Source organism: Epargyreus clarus, unplaced genomic scaffold, assembly GCF_041222505.1.
Source record: "Epargyreus clarus isolate Ecla_fem2 unplaced genomic scaffold, WU_Ecla_fem_2.2 ptg000031l, whole genome shotgun sequence".
NCBI lineage: Eukaryota > Metazoa > Arthropoda > Insecta > Lepidoptera > Hesperiidae > Epargyreus > Epargyreus clarus.
Window position 1 is genome coordinate 3,933,986 of NW_027332236.1, and position 20,663 is coordinate 3,954,648.

The 20,663-nt window shown below is 36.7% G+C and overlaps 1 protein-coding gene across 1 annotated transcript in view; it reads right to left on the reverse strand.

Moving 5' to 3' along the window:
* Positions 1–20,663, reverse strand: part of LOC140754771 (uncharacterized) — a 98,018-nt gene that overhangs the window by 15,630 nt on the left and 61,725 nt on the right. Inside the window, exons 2-4 of the mRNA XM_073089862.1 lie at positions 12,691–12,858; positions 6,203–6,319; positions 629–725 (exon numbers count right to left, since the gene is read on the reverse strand). Coding sequence (XP_072945963.1) covers positions 629–725; positions 6,203–6,319; positions 12,691–12,857 — 381 coding nt within the window. The 5' untranslated portion in view covers position 12,858. The remainder of the gene's footprint in view (positions 1–628; positions 726–6,202; positions 6,320–12,690; positions 12,859–20,663) is intronic.

Consider the following 20,663-nt stretch of genomic DNA (forward strand, 5'->3'; position numbering starts at 1 on the left):
ACGCGAACAAACAGAAAACCCAGTTTTATACTAGTATCAATATTAGTAGAACAAATTTGATCAGGAGCCGAATTTCCAAATAAATTTGTAGACACGTGACGCTTTTCGAACAGACGACTCAGAGTATTTCGTAAATATATTGCATAATGTGGCAGGACTTCTTTGGCCCACTTAAAAGCACGTGTCGCTTATTATTGCGAAGTTTGCTGTTTTATTCATCACGGTGGTTCAATCCGAATTGGAAAACAGGATAGTGGTTCATATATTTCCGACGACAACTTTTAGATTGCTACTTAATGAATACTGTCTCGACCGATTTTCTTGAAATTTAATACGCAGATAGTTTAAATATCACGGTTGAACGTAGGGTACCTGCTTTCTTACATATCAACTCTCGAGGGATTAAAATTCTGTAGAAGGATTGTAATTTATTTTTGTTGTTGAATACTTCTAAGTCTGAAGTTAAAACACACATGTGAATGTTTTAAAAGATCCATTCTTGAAAATACGAGATGGGAGATGCTACGAGAAAATAAATGCAAAAGTTCCCTCGTACCTCGTAAATCTAGTGAAGCCGTGGCTTCAACAAGTTCTGAAGCTACTTGAATTTGGATTGAATTTGAATTACCTCGCCGTAGTCAGGGGTCCGGATGACGTTAGGTGGGGCCTTAGTGACCACGCGACCGTACGCCTCGCGAGGAATCGTGGGGTACTGGTAACGGAATCTGTGAACGAAATATATTAATATTATGTTAGGTAAAATACTTTTTTTTTGTTTGTATAAAGTACCAAGTGAGTAATAGGTACTTTATATTAATTACGATCTAGCCTAATTTAAGACTAATGAGTAATTCTACGCTAACTTAAACTGCTAAATAATCATATAATGAAGGTGGCGTCCTCTGACACTGCACTTCTTAGTTTTAACACATAAGGGAGTAGACACATTGTTCTTGTGTTCTATAATGTTCACTTATCACTATTTCACTAACACTACACTGTGTCATGTCACAAGCTCAAAGGGTTTAGTCCGTTTGAGTCTTCTCACTAGGTCCGTTGTATCGAGGAGCTGGATCGCCTCAATATTGACGTGGTGATGAAGTCTTTTTTGATGACCTTGAAATACTGTTAACCCAAAAATGCTCTACGTACGAGCATTTTTTGCGTTATATACGCTAAGGGTAAAAACGGAACCCTATTACTAAGCCTTCGTTGCCTGTCCGTTTGTCAAAGGTCTCTATCTCTGGAACTGTAATGGGTAAACAGTTAAAATTTTCACCATGCTTTTATTACTATGGCTGCTATGATAATAAATTAAAAACAGAAAAAAATGGAAAATGTTGTGGTGCAGAACCCTCAGTGTGTGAGTTCGGCTCGCACTTAGTCAATTATTAGAATGGGACTTGATTTAAAAAAGTTTTGTAAAGGGTTGATTTAAAAGCTTTTAAAGCGAGACACTGCTTGCATGAACAGACGTCATTGAAATACTTGTGACCCGGCAATATATGATACTATGATACTAGCTGACCCGGCAAACGTTGTCTTGCCATATAAATAAAAATATGTTGAGGGTGAACAACCCTTATCACTTAGGGGTATGAAAAATAGATAGTAGCCGATTCTCAGACCTACTGAATATGCATATAAATTTTTGGCGAAATTCGGTAAAGCCATTTCGGAGGAGTATATAAGACTAGTGGTGCCCGCGGCTTCGCCCGCATTTTAAAGAAATAATATGACATACATGAAACAGAAAATTTGTACCTGCATTGGAATGACAGTGGTGCCATCTGTCGAAAATTGGTCTTACCAACTCCCAAACCCTCGTGGGCTCTTGGACAACAACTTTGCTAAAGATCATCACTTAATCAAATGCATAGTTTCCGATTTTATAACTACTTACGAATTAAAAATTAATTAAAAAAACCTTTTCCCCCGGACTAAATTGTGAATCTAAACCATTCTCAAGTCCCCTTGAACACACACAACAATATATATATATATATATATAAAGATTTTAGATTACAAATACGCTCATATTACAGTACCACATTGTCTACGTATAAAGTACCTTTTGGTAGAAATTTTGTAGTTTCACTACGTTGGTACCAGCGTCACATCTATTTGTATCTGTTAATTTTGCGTTACGTTTACTCAATCCAATATTCTGTTGCATTTGCTTCAGTAGACTGAGTAACGTAACAATAAGTAAGTTCTCAAGTCTTTCAGTCTGCCTCACATGTTCGCAAAAAAGAGAGACAAAACATAAAGCGCCATTGTGTCAATTTAGAGACTTAATGTTACGTTACAGACACTATAGTTCTGATATAATCCGCTTGGGGCGCTGATTGGAAATTGTATGGGCAAATACTTAAACAAATACCAAAACAGTCATATTTGTCAAAACGTAAAAACTCATGGTACTGATTTCAAGCGTGTGGTAAGGAAATATTGACAGGAAGAATGCTTTCTTGCAATGATGAGTTGTTATGATAACTTAGTAGTCAGCAAAAACGTGTAAAATCTGTCCCAGAAACATTCTGCTATTAGTTAAAGTCCTATAAAAATTTAGGAAGAAAAGTCCGAAATGAAAGAAATGTGGAATTAAGCGTATGAGTTTATAATAATAATAATTTAAATCGGACGAAAATCCATATTTTGGTTGGGTTAGGTTAGGTTAGGTTAGGTTTGTCCCTGTAGTACCGGGACCAGAATAGGGCTACGGTAACCCTTGCCTGTCGTAAGAGGCGACTAAAAGGGGCTTCCGGGGTTGCGGGCGGCAAGAGTGGGAGCTCAAACCGTCCAGCAAGCGACCCCGGGAAGGACAGCGGTTTGTGTGGTCGCATATCGCTGTAATCACCAGGGGATGTGAGAGGAGTGTAAATTGCTCCCCCCAGGGCAGAGCCCGATAAAAGGGCATCGCGTCAGGAGGACTCCGGTTGTGTTCCGTTGGAGATCCCGGAGTTCTCCACCAAACGCTGAGGACGGCCACCGAGGCCGAGGGGGGTTTTAGTGTGGTAAAAATCCCACATAACCCGGCGTCACTCCCATGGCGTCGGGTACCTTTTGAAGGTTTCCCCCTCGTCAACAAAAAAAAAAAAAAGGTTAGGTTACGTTGGTTTAGGACGCAACAACTTAAACTGGTTTACCTTGCTTACTACCTGGACCTGGAATGAACCTGGAACTCCGACAGATAGACCTACATGACCTTTGGTGACACCTGTACCACGCAGATATTTAATGCCTTGTCACGTAGTTCATAATAAATATGCAAATAACATTTAGATAATTAAATGCTTGTTAGCCAAAGTACGAATATGAATGTTCGATCACGTAGCATAATAATTAATTGACAGGTATGTTATGTTTTAATAGATAATTAATATAATATTGGGTATCTACGAGTATATGCACTATATTGGAGATATTGGCTGCACACACTGTTAATTTTGCTCATTAATGGAAATATTTACTGTGGATATGAGCAAATACTAACTAATATCATAAATGCTAATGTGTTTTTTTTCTATAATATAGGAGTAGCAGACGAGCACACAGTCCACCTGATGGTGAGTGGCTACTGCCGCCCATGGACATCTGTAACCAACCCCAGATAAGATTAGATATTCCTACCTGAGGTTGGCCACGAATACGTGCTACCCCGGAGGACTAAGCTGGAACGCCTCAGAAAGGTACATCTCCATTACCACACCCTTCAAACCAGAACACAGCAGCGAACACACTGCTGTTATGAGGCAGAAATAACTGTTGCGGTGGTGCCGCCAGAGTCTAACCATAAAGGGTTCCACCACCTTCATTTGTGTGTTTGCCACACTCGTGAGTGTGTTGGGGTGTAAGGCCTGAGCCTTTAATACATAACCGATTCTGATGAAATTTTGGTAACACGTTGTCAAGGGTTCAGAGAAGGTTTACATTATTACATTGGCTACACTTTAATAAGATATAAGGCGATAGTGATATTCCTCCTGACATCCTTCATTTTTCATCACTCATTCATTCATCATTATCAACCCATTACTGTTCCACTGTTGGGCACCGGTCTCCTCTCAGAATGAGAAGGATTAGGCCATAGTCCACCGCGCTGGCCAAGTGCGTATTGGTAGACTTCACATACCTTTGAGAATTCTTTTTTAATCTCTCAGGTATGCATGTTTCCTCACGATGTTTTCCTTCACGGTTTTAGCAAGTGATAATTAATTTCTAATACGCACATAATTTCGAAAATCAGAGGTGCCTTGGGTTTGAGCCTCGGACCCCTCGATCGAGAGGCCGAGTTTCTTAACCACTAGGCTATCACTGCCTGACATCCTTCACGCTACCTGAATTTCAAACAATAACATTACACAGTACCCCGGGTATAGCTACTTCTCTTATAGTTCTATCTACAACAACCTTTACATTCAGTAAAGGCGTTATTAAACCGCGTTATCTTCTTTCCACGGTTCCTATTTCTGTGACAAAGTAGCCTCTTTGTGTAAGATCGTGTGGGTGCTTCTTCAGAGGTGAAAGTAACTGAAATAGAACTGTCTAGGGATATTTATTTAAAGAATCTTTAAAGGAATATTCTTTGACTTTTGAAGCTTAAGGCTCCGTTTATATCTGCAGTCATTCAACGTGTGTTATGAAACAAAATCATATTTTTCTATACCGTTTTTTAACTGGCATGGGCTATGTCTGCGCGGTCACGTTACGGAAGATGTACAGTCAGCTCTATAAGTAGATGAAGATTAAAAAAATACTTATATATCAAATCGTTCATAAATAGCTAAACAACATGAATACTAACGCGTCAAAAGTAGCTGAACACCGATATGTGAAAAAATAGCTAACGTCGCTAATATGATACGTCACTGTTTTGCTACCTTTGACACCGGAATTTTCATCTACTTTTGAAACTTTATGACGTTTAGATTATGGTGCTAGTTTTATACAGCTACTTCTGAACACTTGGGTATATAGGTATTTTTAAACCTTAATGTGTTCATCTACTTTTATAGCTGACTGTATATACTTTAATTGTATAGAATCTCTACTATTTTATTTTGTCGCGGCCCTCTTTTCAACGTGAGATGTTTGTAAATATAAATGAACCATAAGTCACCTGTTTTGGAATAGACAAAATTAGAACTGCATGTTGGTTACGTTGGAACCTCGGACCGTCAGAAACGGAAGCTTATTTTACTCCTACTAGTCACTACTTCATAGTATTCATATTACTGAAAATTCTAGTGTGGGTCTGTGGGTGTAGATCTTGGAGTCATGTACATAGTGCTGACGGTCACCGAGGGGGCTTAGTGGGTAAAGTCCCACATAACGGAGACGTCCCACGGCGCCGGGTACGTTTAAAAAGTTTCCCGCAAAACAGGGTCTGGAACTGTAGCGTGGGTGTGAAATCGTTTTATTCAATCTACTTATAAAGCATAGTAAGATTTTTATCCGACTATGGATGGTAATGTTTTATATGTACTTATGTAATACTAGTTTTCGCCCGCGTTTAAAAGAGAATAATATGACATACTAACATACATAAAACTGAAAATTCGTACCTTCATTGGAATGACAGTGGCGCCATCTGGCGAAAATTGGCCGTACCAACTCAGAAACCTTCGTGGGCTCATGGACAACAACTTTGCTAAAGATCATCACTAGATCATATGCATAGTTTACGATTCAATCCTTACTAATATCAATTAAAATAATCGATTGTTTTGGTCCAAAAGATCGATTTTCCGATTAATCGATCTTAGATCGCCATCCCTAGCTTATCTTTGTACAAAATTTCATTAAGATCGGTTCAGTGGTTTAGGCGTGAAGAAGAGACAACCAGACAGACAGACAGAGTTACTTTCGGATTTATAATATCTATTAGTAAGGATGTATGTATTTCCCATTCGAGGTTTCGTTACGTTCTCCTAAATGGTAGATCTGACCATAGGCTATATATATTAGCAGTCGGGTTTGGTTTGGTTTTGGGTCGGGAAATTCAATTCAATCCAATTTTAGTATTTGTTGTTATAGCGACCACCGTTATGCATCATCTGTAAAAAATCAAGTATCTATCTGTTACGATTCTGGAGATATAGCCCTGTGACAGACGGACAGACAGCGAAGTCTTAGTAATAGGGTTCCGTTTTACCCTTTGGGTACGGAAACCTAGAAACTAAGGGTACTGGTCTCTTACCTCGGAGCAGCACGAGGGATAGCAGTGTAGACTGGCCACTCGTTGTACATCAGCGGATCGCGGTAGGAGTTCACCTCGTTCATTATCTCCGGAGCACGTGCCTGCCGCTTGGAGAACCTGGAGAACAAAATATAATGTTACTTCTTAGGTCTCAATAAGTAGGTCTCAATAAAAGTTGTCCCTGTAGTTCCGAGACCAGAATAGGACTACGGTAAGTCTGTCTGTCGTAAGAGGCGACTAAAAGTGTCTTTCAGGGTTGCGGGCGGCAAGAGTGGGAGCTCGAACCGCCTGGCTAGCGACCCCGGGAAGGACGGCGGTATGTGTGGTCGCATACCGTCGTGTATACCAGACGGTGTGGCGAGCGTCACGCTCACCTGGGCGGAGCCTGATGGGGCAACGTGCTAAGAGGACTGCGGTTGCGTTCCTCTGGAGATCCCAGAGTCCTCTACGTAGCGCCGAGGACGGCGGGTTAAGAATCCCACATAACCCCATGCCGCTCCCGCGGCACAGGGTACCTTTTGAGGGTTTCCCCCTCGAAAAAAAAAGGTCGGAATAAAAGTACAACGTTAGTTTTTTCTACTACTACTGTGTTTTCATTTGAGGTCGATAGTAATTATTCATTGGTGGAAGTGTACTTAAAATTAAGGGGTTTCGTAAATTTGGTGGTTTTATTACCTAAATTGTTTTTTATAGTAAGACTTAACAAATGATTATTTTTTATTAAATAATCCGTAATCAGCTCTAGATTAGATTAGGTCACAGATTTCTCGCTAGCCCTAAGTTGGAATGCCTCATAAAATCGTTCCTTCATCCCTCCTATAACATACTACATTAAAATTGCTCCAATTATTTCGAAGTGCACATTAAATGATTTCAATACGAGAAAAGTTTAAGCACCTCGCGACAACAAATAAGACCTTTTAATTAATAAAGAAATAATTAACTTTCCCCTGTTTCATAACTTTGAAGTGTTGAAAGGGACTTTGAATTAGGACAAAGTTGTTGAAGCGACGAAGTTAAAATCGATAAATATCTGTTGACTGTTATGTTAATTTTTTGTCAAGGTTTTTAAGAAATCCTAATTAAATTGAGATTACTTAATCGAACGTCAAATTAAAAGAGATCGAATTTTCAGTGATTGTAATTGGTAGAAGGGTGTGCTAGGAATGTAAAGAAATAATTATGATTTTGATATTGACCAAAGATCAATTAAGAATGACCTTAAGTCTAAGATAAAGCCGTTTCATATAATGAGAACGGGTCTGGAATCTAGGCCTAATTAAAAAAATCTAAGCAATTAAGATTCTTAAGAAATTAATAAATATTTTTCACTCATTTATTTATTTATTTATTTATTTATTGTTAATTAGAACGATACATTAATCAATTACACTAATTAACATGTCAAATTCAATGTCATAATACAGGAGACTTCATTATTAAATAGAATAAACATTTATATAATAGCTGAAAGTAAATTAAAGAAAATAGTAACATTTAAGAATTAATAAGAAAAACAATAATTAATTATTAATTAAAATTAAATAAACTATGTCAGTACGAAATTTAATATTACATTACATTTACAGAAAAGCAACTGAGAATGTAGGAGGTTAGAATTTATCCGTAAACTTAAGGCACACACTTAAAACTTCCTGCCATCCGTCAGCAAATAGATCGAAGTCAGGATATGCGTTTAGGAGACTTGTCAAACCAGCGAGGGCACGAGGTATAGGCGAATTGGCATGTGCGACTGTGTGGCTAGAAGGTACGGCAAGTAGTTTATGTTTCCGGCTTCGATAGTAATTATCCGGCGTGAAAAATTTGGCTAGCTCGTTATGCAGGTCTGGCGCATCGATTAAGCCTCGAAAAATTTTGCACGCAGTCATTAACTGTATGTTTGCTCTCCTAGTCTTAAGGGAATTAAAGTTGAGACATCCTAGAAGGTATGCTGTAGGATACATGAGCGGATAATATCCAAAGTTGCGCTTGTACAGACTTCTGAGAAACGCTTTTTGTACTTTCTCTAGTATCAATTCATAAGTAGGCTCATGAGGATTCCAAACACATGAGCTGGCCTCCAGTTTGGTTCGGACTAGTGTGTTATATAGAAGTCTCACAACACGTTCCGTCTTGAAACTGCGGGAGTTCCTGAGGACGAATCCCAACTGTCGGAAGGATTCCTTGGCTATGGCCTTAATGTGTTCATGAAAAGTGAGCTTTTGGTCGAATGTGACACCCAGATCCTTCATTATTATGGTCCTGGGCATGGTGGTATTGCCGATTTTGTAGTCAAAGATGACCGGATGCCGCGCTCGACCAAAACTCATGACATAGCATTTAGATAAATTAAACTCCATTTTGTTTATGATACTCCACTCATATACCGCACGAATATCCTCCTGGAGTTTTAGGCAGTCCGTTTCTGACTGTATCTGAGCATATAGTTTGAGGTCGTCAGCGTAGAGAAGACATTCTGCATGCCTAAGAACCGCCGGAAGGTCGTTTATCATAATAAGAAACAGTAAAGGTCCCAATACCGAGCCTTGACTTACTCCTGAACGCGTGTGGTAGGGGGAAGACTCGTAAATACCTAACCTAACATACTGCTGTCGATCACGTAAATAATCAGCTAACAGTTTCAGCAGGCCAGGAGCAATTCCTATTGCACTGAGTTTCGCTAGCAAGATATCGTTGTCAACTCTATCGAATGCCTTCCTAAAGTCGAAGTAGAGAACGTCGACCTGCCGACCCCGATCAAGCTTTGTAGAGATGTAGTTTGTCAGGGTCAGAAGATTGGTGTCAACTGAACGTTTAGCTCTAAATCCATGCTGCTCATTTGAGAGATATTTATCGACTTGTAAGTAGATGTGTTTATGCAAGACATTCTCAAATATCTTAGCCGGCGACGACAGGATGGCAATAGGACGATATTCTTCAACCATGGACTTATTAGAGGTTTTCGGTATCGGCGTAACTCTAGATGTTTTCCATTGCATAGGGTATGTGCCGGTCTTAAGGCAAACATTAAAAATGTGACAGAGCGGCTTGGAGATACTCTTTTTGACATACATTTTTGACATGGACTCATGTAACTACTATAGTTTAATAGAACGAGTATAATGGCAATTATCGTAAAATAAAAGGAGGTGTCTACTCCGAAACATACGGATTGTACCGTTGAAGAAAATTGAACAATATTTTGTGACTTCAGATACTTAGAAACTTGAATTACTTAAAGTAAGAAAACCACTTACGAGTAATATCAAGTGGATTGCATTATTATAAAGAAGATTTTTATGCTTATTTTTTTTTTATAATATAGGAGTAGCAGACGAGCATACAGTCCACCTGATGGTAAGTGGCTACTGCCGCCCATGGACATCTGTAATCAACCCCAGATAGGCTTAGATATTCCTACCTGAGGTCGGCCACAAATGCGCCGCTACCCCTGAGAACTAAGCTGGAACGCCTCGGAAAAGTCTGTATCCCTTACAACACTCTTCAAACCGGAACACAGCAGCGCCTAACACTGCTGCTATTAGGTAGCAATAGGTGTGGCGGTGGTGCCACCGGAGTCGAACCACAAAGGGTTCTACCTTCAAAATCCTTATTAGATATGGCAGTCAAAGTTCTAATAGAATTAGCCTCCCCTTTCCCTTGCACCGGTGGTTTCCCATAGGGAATAGTAAAGCCCTTGTTATTCCCTAATGTTTCAGGAATTTCCCTATCTTTCCCTTTGAGACGAAATAGAAAGAAATGTTATTTTTTCTACACCAGCAGCTTAAGTTTACAAGAAAAAGAAAAGTTTTTGTAAAACAGTAGGATTTAGTTTTTCTTTGTTCTTAATTTCTTTTTCGCTAAGTTCGTGCATTGTTTTCTTTTAAATGTTTTGTTTTGTTGTTCTTTATTTTGTCTTTGGGGTATATTATACAATAATACATTTTAAAGACGAGCTGAATATTTTTTTGTTGAAACATTTTTTTTATGTAACTGTTTCTCAAGTGTTTTGTATTTAATAGCGATATTTCGACTTCTAATGAATCGCGATCCAATTAAAAATATGGTGACTGTTGTCAGATAGATTCATCTAAAAATATTTAAAGTATGTGTCCATTACGTTATAAAATTTATTAAGTCCGAAGGTAAAAAAATATTGTAAAGATTATCTTCTTTGGTTCCACTGACTAGCTGATTATAACCAGAGTATATTCTACAACTATCGGATTACCTGATGATCACAATGAACAAACTTGACTTGTATTGCACATCAAGAAACAGATCATTCTATCATTAAACGCTTTCTACACTCACAGCCCCACTAGGATTCCCTGTGTCGTGGGTGCCATGGGCTAACACTTAGACGAATACACAAACACCCAGACCATGAAACAGAAATCTAAATTCATCATTTAGATATCTGTCTGGCCAGGGATCGAACCCGGGACCCTTTGCGCGTCAGACCAGTATGGTGACCGCTCCGCCACGCGGGTCATCAACTTTAATTACATTTAATTAGAAAGAAATTATGAATTATTATGATTTTCCTCTGTAACAGACGGGGCGGTGGTTATTTCAGTCAAATCATGTGAACTCCTACTGTTAAAGTATTGTACCATGGGAACCCAGCATGATGAGTTGAAGCTTCTTCACTAAAAACCAAAATGGTGTCAATTGTATATAGCCATAGCAAGTAATTGGTTCAAAGCAATTTGAGTAGGATATAATTATGTGGTTAGGTACGAGTAATTAAATGTATAGGGTTGAACTAATTTCATATAAAACCACATGATTTTAATTTGAATATTATGGCGGTTTTGTGGGTATTCTCCATTACATGTAAATGAACTTTGAGTTACATTATGTATGTACTAACATAGTCAATTTCAGTAACAAATATATTGACAATATAACTAAATATAATAACTGCATTAATAACGTTCAAGTTTGGCTTTCTGAATTTATTTTGTCAACAAGCAGATTAGATGGTAGAACGTTTTGTGGTTTGAGTCCGGCGGCACCACCACCACATCTATTTCTGCCTCATAACAGCAGCGTTACATACATAAGAGCTGCTGTGTTCTGGTTCGAAGGGTGTGGTAAGGAAGACATACTTTTCCGAGGCGTTCCAGCTTAGTCCTCAGGGGTAGCGGCGCATCTGTGGCCGACCTCAAGTAGGAATACCTAATCCTTTCTGGTTTTGATTACAGATGTCCATGGGCGGTAGAAGCTACATACCATCAGGTGGACTGCCTGCTGGTCTGCTACTCTTATTTATTTATTTATTTATTTACTCTTTATTGACCATGTTAAAACAATGTGGTGCAAAAGGCGGACTTAATGCTAAATAGCATTTTCTCCCAGTCAACCTTAGGGATGTGCAGAAAAGTTAAAGGCAAAAATTAACATAATACATATATAAAAAAAACAGCTCAATAAGCCTAAAATTCCATCCACGCGAACAGTGCCACTTGTTTTGGTATAGTGTACCTTATGTGGCACTGGTGTTATGTTATAAAACGCTATTGTAACAAAATAAGACGTAACTATTACAGATGATAACGTAGTTATTAACGGATGTATTTGTTACCGTGGCACATATGGTAAGATTCACCAAAAAGTCTTTGGAAAAAATAAATATTGCCCATTTAATATAATAATAGGTATGTATCTATAAAAAATATATTTCGAAATTATAAATTTTAAATTTATTTCGAAAATAACCCGTTTTCTCCTCTGAATGTGAAAATCTGATAATTCCTATCGTATTCTTTAGAAGACCTACATTCAGTTCAATCCTATGACATAATTCAAATAATAGAAAATGGAAGAGATTTTCCTAGAGATCTGTATGCCTCGGATACAATGAGAAACGTAATCCTCTAACCCTCTAATGCAACGGTATTAGTTGCAAGATAAGCCTCAGACAAAGAACTTTTGAAAAAGACTTGAAAAGATTAAAATGGGAATTTAAAAGAAGAATACAGGTAGGATAAAAAGAAGAATCGGCGGTTTTATGTGACAACGGGATTTTGCTATTTATTTTAAATAAAATCTATTACGCTTCTACGCTCCATTCATTTTTTAAATAATTTTAAGAATTAATTTATTTTAATTTGTCTTTTAACTTAAGTTATCATTTATATTTTTACGATAAATAGTAAATAATTTTAACTCGGTGTCAAGAAACTTTTTTGAAATATTTTTATTTAAAATCAATAAAATTGAAATGTTAAGGGTAAAACCCTTTGTGGATCGATTCCGGAGGTACCTACCACTGCCACACCTATTTCTGCCTAATAACAGTAGTGTCAAGCTGCTGTCTTCTAGTTTGAAGTTCCAACTTATTCTTCAGGGGTAGCAACGGTATGGCCAACCTCAGTTTGGAAACAATTTTACATGTGACTACGATCTACGGGCAGTAACTAACTCACCGTTAGGCGGACTGTATGCCCGTTACAATATACAAATTACTTCAATATACAAACCTCCACATAGCCTTAAGCTGGTCGCAAGTAGGCTCGTCGGATTTGGTCTCTCTGTCACGCACGCGTGGCGAACGTCCGGGCAGCATCGCCTCCTGGTCAATGCGCTGCGCCGCTGCGCACGCGCACACGCACAGCAGCACGCACCAAGTGCGCCAAGATGACCACATCCTGTAACAATATAAATATTTTTTTGAAGAATTTGAATTCAATTTGAAACAAAAATGTAGAACTAATGCCGTAATGGGTCGAAATATCGGCTATAAATAAATTAAAAACCGCATAATATCGTGAGTACCCGTTACATAGTAAAATGCCTCAATTCCGCGATAATTTTGGTCTAAAATCATATAATGTTGTAAAATTACTGATATACAAGAAAATATACATAAAACTTAACTATTAAATGTTCTATCAATATTAAAATCTTTAGTTGTAAATAAGATGTAATTTATACAAATAAAATTTATTGATGTATATAAATTGGGCTTATGATTAGATAACTACGTTTCTTTATTTTTAAACTAGCTGACCCGGCCAATTTTGTACCGCCTCAAATCTCAAATCAAATATATTTCATATAAAATATAGCCTATGTTACTCGTAGATTATGTGGCTTTCCAATGGTGAAAGAATTTTTAAAATCGGTCCAGAAGTTTTTGAGCCTATTCATGACAACCAAAGAAACAAACAAAGTTTTCCTCTTTATAATATTAGTGTAGGTAAATTACCAATTAACTACTCAATGACGTCAGTCTAGTGGAAACGCCATCTAGTAACTTAAATACATTGCGCAAATAGTCACATCATATTTTATTACTGAAAAGAAAGACTTTCATTTTACAAAGTCGTTAGTTACATAGAACTAGTAACTTTACAACAAGTTGGCTGAAACAGTAGTAATGTAAAGGAACAAAGGCTTTCACTGAGGATTATCCACACGTTCGAACTTGTCGTAACTTTAAACATGTTGTTAAAGTTAGGACAAGTCCCGACAAGTGCCGTTGAATGTTGCTGCGAGCGTCATATGAATTTACTAATGCGTTCTGGGCAATGTGTTTTTGAACTCGTAACTCTTGCTTTTAGCTGTTAGGCTTAGTATTTGCCAAAAGTATAAAACAAACAACTACTTTTAAACGATTTAATACCGAGGAATTCAAATTGTCTAATATGTTTTTTTCATTCATAAATACAACATTATAAATACATACTTTTAAATTTACTTTTGTTTTGGCTAACTTTGGTAGTGTTTGAATAGATTTTGATAGTATTTTCGAGTTAATATAGAAATGTTACAGCACTACTGTGTTTTCGTTTAATAGGTAATTTATTCATAGAGGTAGCAATAAATCTATGACCTATCTTAGGTAAAAGTTTTATCTTTTTTGGGGATCAAATCCACATGACCACAAGCGGCAGTGACCACTAACGATAAATTCATGTTACCATTATGAAAAATAATATACAACTTATAAAAAAATCTTAAGCCAAGTGTTAGTCTAAATATATATAACTCAAAGGTGACTGACTGACATAGTGATCTATCAACGCACAGCCCAAACCACTAGACGGATCGGGCTGAAATTTGGCATGCAGGTAGATGTTATGACGTAGACATCCGCTAAGAAAGGATTTTGATCAATTCTACCCCCAAGGAGATAAAACAGGGGATGAAAAGCGAGCAAAGCCGCGAGCGAAGCCGCGGGCAAAAGCTCGTTTTCTAATAAAACTGAGAAAAAACCTATTTCCTAAGTGTAATAAAAGTGTGGGTAGAAGTGTTACTACAAAAATAAAGATAGAGTAAGTAGAGTAGTTGTTGCAAACGGAAGGGGCGGCTGCCGGATATTGCGTTAGCGCCCTTTCAAAGGGTATTGAAGGCTAAGTAAGGGTCGGAGATACTTTTTACTTAGATAGTGAAATAGAAGACTATTGGCTTTTACAGTGTTTCTCGGCGTTTTTTTCTATGCACTTATATGGTACACTGGTAACCTAGATTCTATTTCTATGAAGGAATTTTCAGTTGTTGTTTTTTATAAAAAAGAAGTTTTTTATGTAAACGAGCGTGCAATCTAATTAATGTTAAGTGGTTACTGCCACTTATGAACTGCTGCTAATAACTGCATGAGACAGGACTAAATTATATCTGAAGTCGGTATGTGTACACTTGCTACTCCTGAGGATTTTATTGAAGGTCTTGTTGCTGCAGGAAATACAAATTGTTTTCACCTTTAAATATCATCATCATAGTCCACCATACTAGAAAGAGTTTAAAAAAATCTCTCAAATATCTAATTTTTCACACGATGTTTTTCTTTACCTTTAAGATATTTATGTAATATGATGTAATTATATGCTTGTCCGGCCTTTGAGCCCGGGACCCTCTGCATCATGGGCTAAAATTTACATCACTAGACTCATCACTTTTTTAATTTTCCACAAACATTATAAGATCTTACCCATAGATTAGTAAAGATACTTCGCCGCCTTGAAATTGAATGAAGCCACAAAATGCTTATTTTAGTAAGTTCTTTTTTTGAATTCTTGACAAATAAAAACATTTTTAGAGAAAAATTACGAATAACTAATACTGCGTAATTTACGTAATAAATAAGTAATTATTTCAAATATTTTAGGGACATTTTAGCACGGAGACATGGCAAAACTTTTTTACGCAACTATTTCAATTCTCAAAACTGGGTACATTTTCTTGTTAGGAGTGAGTAATCTTTACTAATCTATGATATTACCAAATATTGTAGGCAGAAATTACAATAACAATTTCAATACGAAACAAATCGCCACGACCACGAACCGACAGAGATTGACAAGTCCATCCATCTCAATTTATTTCACAACAGACAGATTAAGTGTTTAATTTACGTCGTTATTAATCTTAATTGGATCCTGGATATCAACGTTGCCTTGGAATATTTATGTTGTAAATTGAGTATTAAAGCGTGATAGCCTAGTGGTTAAGAAACTCGTCCTCTCGATCGAGGGGTCCGAGGTTCAAATCCCAGGCACGTACCTCTGATTTTTCAAAGTTATGTGCGTATTAGAAAGGTAAAAGGTTACCTGACTTATTTAATCCCAGATAAGATTGGAGTCCTATCTGATAGACGCGTTGCTACCTCAGAGGATGAGATCAGAACTCTTTAGATAACTATGTCTTTCTTATCACGCCCTTCATATCAGAACACAGCAGCGTTTAACACTACTGTTGTAAGGTAGAAATAGATCTGTCTGATGGAGTCAAATCACAAAGAGGTTTACCACCTCCGATGTATATTCAATATTATGTTTAAGTTCATGTTTATTAAGTTAATTGTTAATAAGCATCGTGAGAGAACAAATTGTATCAGTTTATATATAATATTTTGTACAACCAATCAATCTTCATCAGGTAAACATATTTTATTGCTCATCCAATTTATTTTGCCACGCAATTTATTTTAATACTGAATACTTAATTAATATCTGTTTATTGTGTACTTATTGGCGGATTTATAACCTTTACTTAAGCCTAGCAAATAAATACTTTATTGGCATATAAATCGATTTATTATCGGAAAGGATCCTGCAATACTTTATCTACGTAAACAGGTAGTTTTATTATCTATAGGGTGAAAATAGGAAATGACCATGCAGTCCACCTGATGGTAAGCGGTAAGCTGACCATAGACATCTATAACCAATTCAAGTAGAATTCATGGGTTTCTGTTACGATTATAATTATAGATGCGTTGTGACTTTTGAGGACTAAGTTGATCAACATATATTTAAGTGGACGGCATCCACATCTTTCCAATGAAATGCAAGAAGTATCTCACGCAAAATTATTATTTCAACATTAAATCTATTTTTCTTATGTATGATTAACGCACTAATCTTTAAGTGACTGAAGTAATTTCATCTGGACTCTTTTTCAAAGCCACTTTTACCAAAAAATATCTAAGGTAGATAACACACCTGCGACAGTTCATATTCACGATTGTCGTCGACGGTTGACAATGCCAGTACCCTTAGTATGAGTTTTTACGTTTTGACAAAAATGGCTGTTTTTGTTTACGTATTTCCCATATTTTTCCAATTAGTTCTGATACAATCCGCTAGAGGCGCTGATTGGAAATGTATGGGCAAATACGTAAACAAATACCAAAACAGTCATCTTTGTAAAAAATGTTAAAAATTCATACTAAGTAAGGATCGTGACTGTCAACTACACTCGCTAACAATCTTTAAATACTAGTTGCGACCGTCTGCTATCTGTCGCTCGTATGTAAACACCCTAAATGCGTAACAATTGAAAAATGTTACCTCGCCTTACCCGCGCTCGTTTGTAATAATTTAATAATATTAGGTTCAGACTAAATACTAGTCGCGACCGTCTCCTATCTGTCGCTCGTATGTAAACACCCTAAATGCGTAACAATTGAAAAATTTTACCTCGCCTTACCCGCGCTCGTTTGTAATAATTTAATAATATTAGGTTCAGACTAAATACTAGTCGCGACCGTCTGCTATCTGTCGCACGTATGTAAACACCCTAAATGCGTAACAATTGAAAAATGTTACCTCGCCTTACCCGCGCTCGTGTGTAATAATTTAATAATATTAGGTTCAGACTAAATATTAGTCGCGACCGTCTGCTATCTGTCGCACGTATGTAAACACCCTAAATGCGTAACAATTGAAAAATGTTACCTCGCCTTACCCGCGCTCGTGTGTAATAATTTAATAATATTAGGTTCAGACTAAATACTAGTTGCGACCGTCTGCTATCTGTCGCACGTATGTAAACACCCTAAATGCGTAACAATTGAAAAATGTTACCTCGCCTTACCCGCGCTCGTTTGTAATAATTTAATAATATTAGGTTCAGACAAAGGCAATTTATACTAAAACCAATTTCAAGCGACAGTATTAATCAAGCTATTTCGCTGAACATTCGCGCCCCCGATCAATCTTGCTTGGGTGAAATTGTTGTATTGATTTTGCAATATATTTTGCCCTTCCAACTTTGTAATAGGTATTTTTGTAAAAGTGTTTAGTTTTCTATTTATGCTTGCTCTACCAACTTTGTAATTGTATTTATTTGTAAAGGTTGGTGTTTATTTATCTACACAAATAAATAAATATGTTTTTCTGTAATTCTATTTTAATACACAATATATTGTATAGTATACTAATAAATATTAAAGCAAAATACATTTTTTTTTTCTTTACTTTAGTTACTTAGTTTATCTTACTTATAATAGAGCATCATAGTGAAAATAGACATATTATTAATATGTTTTTTGTGATTTACAGCAAATCGATAAGAGATGTCGTAACATGTATTCTGAATCACGCTATGGAAGTTTTCGAGACGTCTTGCGTGTACACAAGTTCTTAACTGTCCTTAGCCCACAGTTATTCTTCACGTGACCACTTAGTTGGTTAAAGTAATTGAAGAAAATATTTAGACCACATGCAGGCATTTATTTTCGGATAAACTTCCGAAAAGCGCATACCGCCGATCAATCTGAAATTTGGTAGACTAACTATAAATCTATATATATAGACTAATAAAAATAGTCTAAATCGGTTAGGAATGCGCGATCATGCACACTGAACGAAAAGAGGTTTTTCTTATTCAAAATGGCGTTTGCGCCAATTTTCGTAATGATATTCGTGACCAGGAGGTCAAAATACGTTAGTCTACCAAGTTTTAAGTCGATCGGCGGTATGCGCTTTTCGGAAGTACACCCATATTTTCTGTACGCAGCTGTCGTCATAAATGTAATAAAACCTAACATTTCGTTGATATTGAACAAACATACCTGATTAATAGAGTCAAGTAAAAGTAGGGTAAACGCACGAAATAACGACCGATTGACACAAATAAATCGTTATATATTTTAGTGGCTGCTATAAATAAATACTTTAACTAAAAATAGAGTAACTGGAGCGTACTCGAAACGGATAAGTGCACTACCAGCCACTCAGTAGTTCAAACAAATGGGGCGAGTACAGAGGGCGCTACTTGTTAAGCAAACACCGATGTTTACAGTACGCACCGCTGATCGCAATGTCACGTTGAAAATAAGATTCAGTACATTTTTGTTCAGCATTGGTTTTAAATGAGAATGAGGTAACAATCTCTATAGTCACTGTCTAGATGTATAGTCTGTACATCTGGACATCTGTAATCAACCTCAGATAAGATTAGATATTCCGACCTGTGATCGGTCACAGATGTGCCGCTGAGGACTAAGTTGGAACGCCTGGGAAAAGTATGTATCCCTTACCCACACCCTTCAAATCAGAACATAGCAGCGCATAACACTGCTGTTATGAGACAGAAATAATTGCTTGCAAAACATTTTATATTTCACTACAAATGCTCACTGTAACGATCATTGCGTAACGACTAACAAGTGTATCATTTTATTATGTAACGGGTACTCACGATATGTCTTTTTTACATAATAAAATGCCCGTTACATAATAAAATGTCTCAATTCCGCGATAATTTTAGTCTAAAATCATATATAACAAGTGTGTGCCGTAGAATCAGCACAAAGCAGGAAAAATCTTGAGAAAAAGGGTAACTGTATTTTCGTACTTCTTAAAAGAATATTATAAGAAAGGTGTACTATTTGCTGAGTTTTCAAATTTACACGTTTTGGGTCACTTTACCTTTTTTTGGCAATATTCAGAAACAAGGGTCTATAAAAGTAAGGGAAAAACTAAAAATAAAACTTAATCAATTTATATTATTTAATGCATTTGCAGTTGGTCTGCAGTAGGTAGGTAGAAAAAGGTACTACACCTTTTTTCATGTAAAGGCTATTGAAGAGACGTCATCCCTCATATTCTTAATGCAACGTAGGTTGACTACGGTTGTACGTAAATGGACTGAAGCGCAGTAACTGCGGCAAAACTAATTATGTTTATAATAACTAATTATGGGAATTAATTAAGTTTCGTACTTTTAGAGTTGATAGTGAAGACATATATAATTACTTATTTATATGTATATATTTTTCGTATATATAAATTCATTTCCCTTTTTTTTTGCATCGGTTTTTTCATTGTTTTTAACGTAACACCCACCACAACATTTCTCCATCAACAAGGGTTAACTGGTGGAGAATGCCACTAGGCATTAAGTTCGCCCTTTGTAACCACTAGGTTTACAATAAAGTTTAAATAAATAAATAAATATAGGTTTGTTAAGGAGGTGTCCGAAGTCCAGCGGCGTAATCCAAATCGGCAAAGAAAAGGGCCTGGCATAAGTTGTCTTTGAAATTTGTCTGCGAAAATAATAAAAGATCCTCCGGTTACAAAAAAAATACATAAATTTCTGGCCTATGGTTAGGGGAGGTGCACCCCTGAACCCCCCTTACATACACTTTTGCCTAATAGTAATAATGATAATGGGTAGGATTTTAAAATAATCGCAACTATTTTGTCTTTTTAGTTATAGATTGTATTACTAAAATACGAATAAGTTTATCCTAAAGCCTTTAATTTAAGTTTTACTACCTCCTAGTGCTTTCAGATTTAATTAGAGCGCTTGGTAGAGACTTTGGTCACTCAGCTGTCGTCGTGACGTAATGGCTTGTCGGCGATTATTTCAGCTGAATGGCTAACAGGGGCACTGTGTCGAAGAATCCGCAGCGAATTTGGTAAAAGTTCTAGTGTAAATATCATTATTGGGCGATCGTACTCCGTGCTCCTTGATTTAGTAATGTTTTCAAAAAAAGGGTTGTGTATCAGGATTTTTGGGCTGTGTGTCAGGACTATTTTTTCATTAATTATGATTATATCATTATGATTTTCAGTATTTCAAATAAATGTTTCTTTCTTTCTTCCTTACTATTTTTCACTTGTTTAACCTATATAAAAATAAGAAGACAAAAGCAGTGCATTTTTTAAAGAAAAACATTTAGAATGATTTTAGTGCTTCTGGTAGAAATTTAAGAGGTATA